Genomic DNA, 705 nt, shown 5'->3' on the forward strand with positions numbered 1-705 from the left:
ATCAGATACATGTTGAAAATGAAACAGCATTTCTATTAATCCATTTTAATTAGGATTATGGAACACAATCGCTTCCATACCTCACACGTCCTGACTCGGTCTCTGTGTCCCTGGTGTCCCGCAGGACTGGAGGGTCCATCTGGACCAGATGCATCAGCACCGAGACGGGATCAAGACGTCCCTCACCGAGACCAAGGTGATTTTTTTTTTAACATGACTAAGAAGGAGCTAAAAACAAAAGGAACACGAGACGATATTAACAGGTCCAGAATCCGTCCTCAGAACCGGTTCTGGTCTCTGTAAACCCCCCCGGTCTCTGCAGGGACACCTGGACAAGCTGCAGGACGACATTGGCAGGACCCTGGAGAAGGTGGGCAGCAGAGAGAAATACATCAACAACCAGCTGGAGCTCCTGATCCAGGAGTACCGCGGCGCTCAGGCCAAGCTCAGCGAGGTGAAAACACTTTTCAAAATAAAAGCTTTTCTACCGCTTCACGAGAAAATAAAAGTACAAATGTTTCCTCTGAAAGGCTAAAGAACGCTACCAGCAGGTGAACGGAGGAGTGATGGAGAGAACCAGAGTCCTGGCTGAGGTCAGAAAACTGATCCACCTGATGATTAAACATGTTGGACTCAAGGATCCAGGATCAGTTGTAACATTAGACTTTATTTCATAAACATTTACTTTAACTGTAAAATAAAGAC

The 705-nt window shown here is 46.1% G+C and overlaps 1 protein-coding gene across 1 annotated transcript; it reads left to right on the forward strand.

Moving 5' to 3' along the window:
• Nucleotides 1–124: 124 nt before the first annotated feature.
• LOC106511808 (intraflagellar transport protein 57 homolog) lies at nucleotides 125–593 on the forward strand (the record flags this gene model as incomplete). The annotated part of the gene is given in 3 exon segments (XM_014000541.1): nucleotides 125–196; nucleotides 323–454; nucleotides 531–593. Coding segments are annotated over 3 exon segments (267 nt in total), but the record flags the coding sequence as incomplete, so codon positions are not given.
• Between the last annotated feature and the right edge of the window lie 112 nt (nucleotides 594–705).

Source organism: Austrofundulus limnaeus, unplaced genomic scaffold (genome assembly GCF_001266775.1).
Source record: "Austrofundulus limnaeus strain Quisiro unplaced genomic scaffold, Austrofundulus_limnaeus-1.0 Scaffold3254, whole genome shotgun sequence".
Lineage (NCBI taxonomy): Eukaryota > Metazoa > Chordata > Actinopteri > Cyprinodontiformes > Rivulidae > Austrofundulus > Austrofundulus limnaeus.